At 44.1% G+C, this 3,205-nt stretch overlaps 1 protein-coding gene across 1 annotated transcript in view; it reads left to right on the forward strand.

Moving 5' to 3' along the window:
- Window positions 1-2,283, forward strand: part of gsc (goosecoid) — a 2,370-nt gene extending 87 nt beyond the window's left edge. Inside the window, exons 1-3 of the mRNA XM_030355719.1 lie at window positions 1-489; window positions 929-1,188; window positions 1,542-2,283. The exon at window positions 1-489 is cut by the window's left edge and continues 87 nt beyond it. Of these exons, the coding sequence (XP_030211579.1) occupies window positions 156-489; window positions 929-1,188; window positions 1,542-1,691 (744 nt within the window). The 5' untranslated portion in view covers window positions 1-155 and the 3' untranslated portion in view covers window positions 1,692-2,283. The remainder of the gene's footprint in view (window positions 490-928; window positions 1,189-1,541) is intronic.
- Window positions 2,284-3,205: the final 922 nt, after the last annotated feature.

Genomic DNA, 3,205 nt, shown 5'->3' on the forward strand with positions numbered 1-3,205 from the left:
CACGCCAAAGTCAACATTTGTTGTCATGACGCAGTGGTAGGGCACCTTTTTTTTGCGGACACTTTTTTCCCTTTCCACGACGACTTCAGGACTTTCTACCAAATCATCTCAACTGTGTGTCTCGCAGCGTATCCTCCGTGCACAGCGACGGTGACATGCCCGCTGGTATGTTCAGCATAGACAGCATTCTAGCGGCCAGACCCAGCTGCAAGGACTCGGTGCTCCTGCACCGGAGCGCGCCCGCCGGGGTGCTGTTCTCCAACCTCGGGGGCGACTCGCTGTACACGGCTGCCACGGACTACAGCCACGGACTCTATTCCCCCGCCGTGTCGGGACCGTCTCCGCCGATTCAGTCGGTGAACGGCGCGCGGATAGGATATAACAACTACTATTACGGACAGCTTCACTTGCAGGGCCCCGCGGGACCGACGTGCTGCGGGGCCCTCCCGAGCCTGGGCGGCTCGCAGCAGTGCCCCTGCATACCAACTGGTGGGTTTGACTTGCATTATTATCACACACACACACACACACACACACACACACACACACACACACACACACACACACACACACACACACACACACACACACACACACACACACACACACACACACACACACACACACACACACACACACACACACACACGACACGCTGTATCCTTATGCATGAAAAGGTGTGTTTTGTTTTTTGGTGTTTATAACACCTCACACATCATACATGTTCACTGTTTCAATAGAATCCACCCTCGTTTTTTATGACATCTTATTGTACAAGTACACATGTACAATTCTTATTATTGGTTCCTCAACAGCCACATAGCAGCAACAATACAAGATAAAGTAAATAATAGAAAACATAAAAATGTCCATATCATCTTACTGTGTTATTAACCGGTATTTCTCGGTTTGTCTCACTGTCGTGTAGGATATGACGGCGCGGGCTCGGTGCTTCTTTCGCCCGTCCCGCATCAGATGATGTCGTACATGAACGTGGGGACTCTGTCGAGGACTGAGCTCCAGCTCCTCAACCAGCTGCACTGCCGACGCAAGCGCAGACACCGCACCATCTTCACGGACGAGCAGCTGGAGGCCCTGGAGAACCTCTTCCAGGAGACCAAGTACCCGGACGTCGGCACGCGGGAGCAGCTGGCGCGGAAGGTGCACCTCCGAGAGGAGAAGGTGGAGGTGAGGCCCGCTCGTGTTTTGTTATTTGGTCTCGCTTTGTCGTTTAGACAAGCCTACGTTCCGTGGTGGGTGTTTGTTTTAAGATTAGAGGCCATTTTTTTTTACTAGAGACAGGCTCGAATTATGTTGAAGAAATATTAATCAGGTTTTAAAAATAAAGTTAAAGCGCGTAATTACGCACCGTCTTTGCACGTAATAATTAAGATGAGGCATTCCGCGTTGAGATTATTTCACATTCATCCAAATTTAGATTTCGTTAATGGGCCGTTTCATTTTTTGCTGTGTTTCACTTGAAACCCAAATTATAGTCCTCGTTTTTTAATTGTCCTTTTATTCTATTCTCACCTTTGTAGGTGTGGTTCAAAAACAGACGCGCTAAATGGAGGAGGCAGAAAAGGTCGTCTTCGGAAGAGTCAGAAAACACACAGAAATGGAACAAAACGACGAAAACTCCCACGGAGAAAACCGAGGAGAACAAAAGTGACGTGGAATCAGACAGCTGATCCCTAACTCGAACCCCGCGCCGCTCCACGGCAGCGAACGCGCACACCTCGTGGCGCGCACCCGTAGAATCCGTCAGGCGGACTTGTACATATTGTGAATGTCGTGGACTTCGATTTATAGCATTGTGTTCATGTCCATACTGTTGCACAGTTGTATAGTAAATATTACATTTATAATTGATACATGTACGTACCTATTTATATTTAATTTAACTTTTTAAATGTTATGCGCGCAATGCCATGCTTGGTGGAGCTGTTGATTGACGTGTGGATCGCAGTGTCACGTTATACACGCTGGATATTAGATGTTGTAGTTCTGACATTTGGTCATCGTCAGGTGTTCAAAATTATTATTCGGTTCATATGAGACCTTTAGGTGTAGAGCCGTTTATTGATAGAACCGGAGATGACAGACCGGTGATATTTTATTGACTGGCAAAATTCGCGACCATTAAATGAATTTAGGACAAAATTTACCCGACCATGCATATTATTTGAAATGTGTTCAATTTATTTCATTTTGTATTTTAAGGAGAGTTACCTCAAAGAAAAAAAATCAATACCTACATTAAACATAACTGGAAAATGTTTATATCGTCTGGTTTCATTGTATGTGATTACCCTGTTCTTATGGGGTACATTTTGGAGACAGGTCAATTCGAAAGGGGTGTGGTATATTTTCTAACAGAATGGCTGTTAAGACAAGAGACACACAAATGCAATTTATGCACAAATATAGACCCATAGACTGTTCACGTTTTGCTAACATTTAATAGACCAAAATTAAGAAAACAGATGTATTCAGCATGGCTATCTGCAACATTACGCCTAATAGTCGTAATATCAATATAGCCAAAGAAAGACATGAAAGGTACTTGCGCTTTGCGTGGTCGTACGCTGTCCCTGTTTGTTGTAAATATCCCCTCGCTATTTCTACCCTCCTTTTCTTCTACATCTAAATACACACATTGTGCTATCCGACCCAAAAACAATGTATCAGTTAGATTCATAATAGGGCCTATAAAAAAATAATGTCGTTCACTTGTAACGTCTAATTTATTCCCTTATCTAAAATGCAGAATAATTGAACCACACAACAAGTAGGCCAATGTGCTTTGATGATCCTTCAAATCAAATGAAATAAAGCGTATAGTCTATTACCTTGGTGAGGTCGAGTGAAAATGGGTTCAGTGAAGATAATCCGCAGGCGTCTGTATTGAAAATACTTGATGATACATATTATGAATTATTTTTAAGATATAGGCTACTATTATAAAATTAATCAATAAATATATAGATAAAAAATCAATAAAAACAACCGAATCACACCAAAATAAAGTGCGGAGATCACCAAAGGATTAACAAGCACGGTGGAGAAGGTGGCCTGATTATCGGACGACCGAACACTGCTTTCCTGGACCACCTCTATGGACCAGGGTCACTTCTGTCCCGGTTCACAGCTCTATAGACCAGGGTCACTGCTGACCCGGTTCACAGCTCTATGGACCAGCCAC

Source organism: Gadus morhua, chromosome 5, assembly GCF_902167405.1.
Source record: "Gadus morhua chromosome 5, gadMor3.0, whole genome shotgun sequence".
NCBI classification, from domain to species: Eukaryota; Metazoa; Chordata; class Actinopteri; order Gadiformes; family Gadidae; genus Gadus; species Gadus morhua.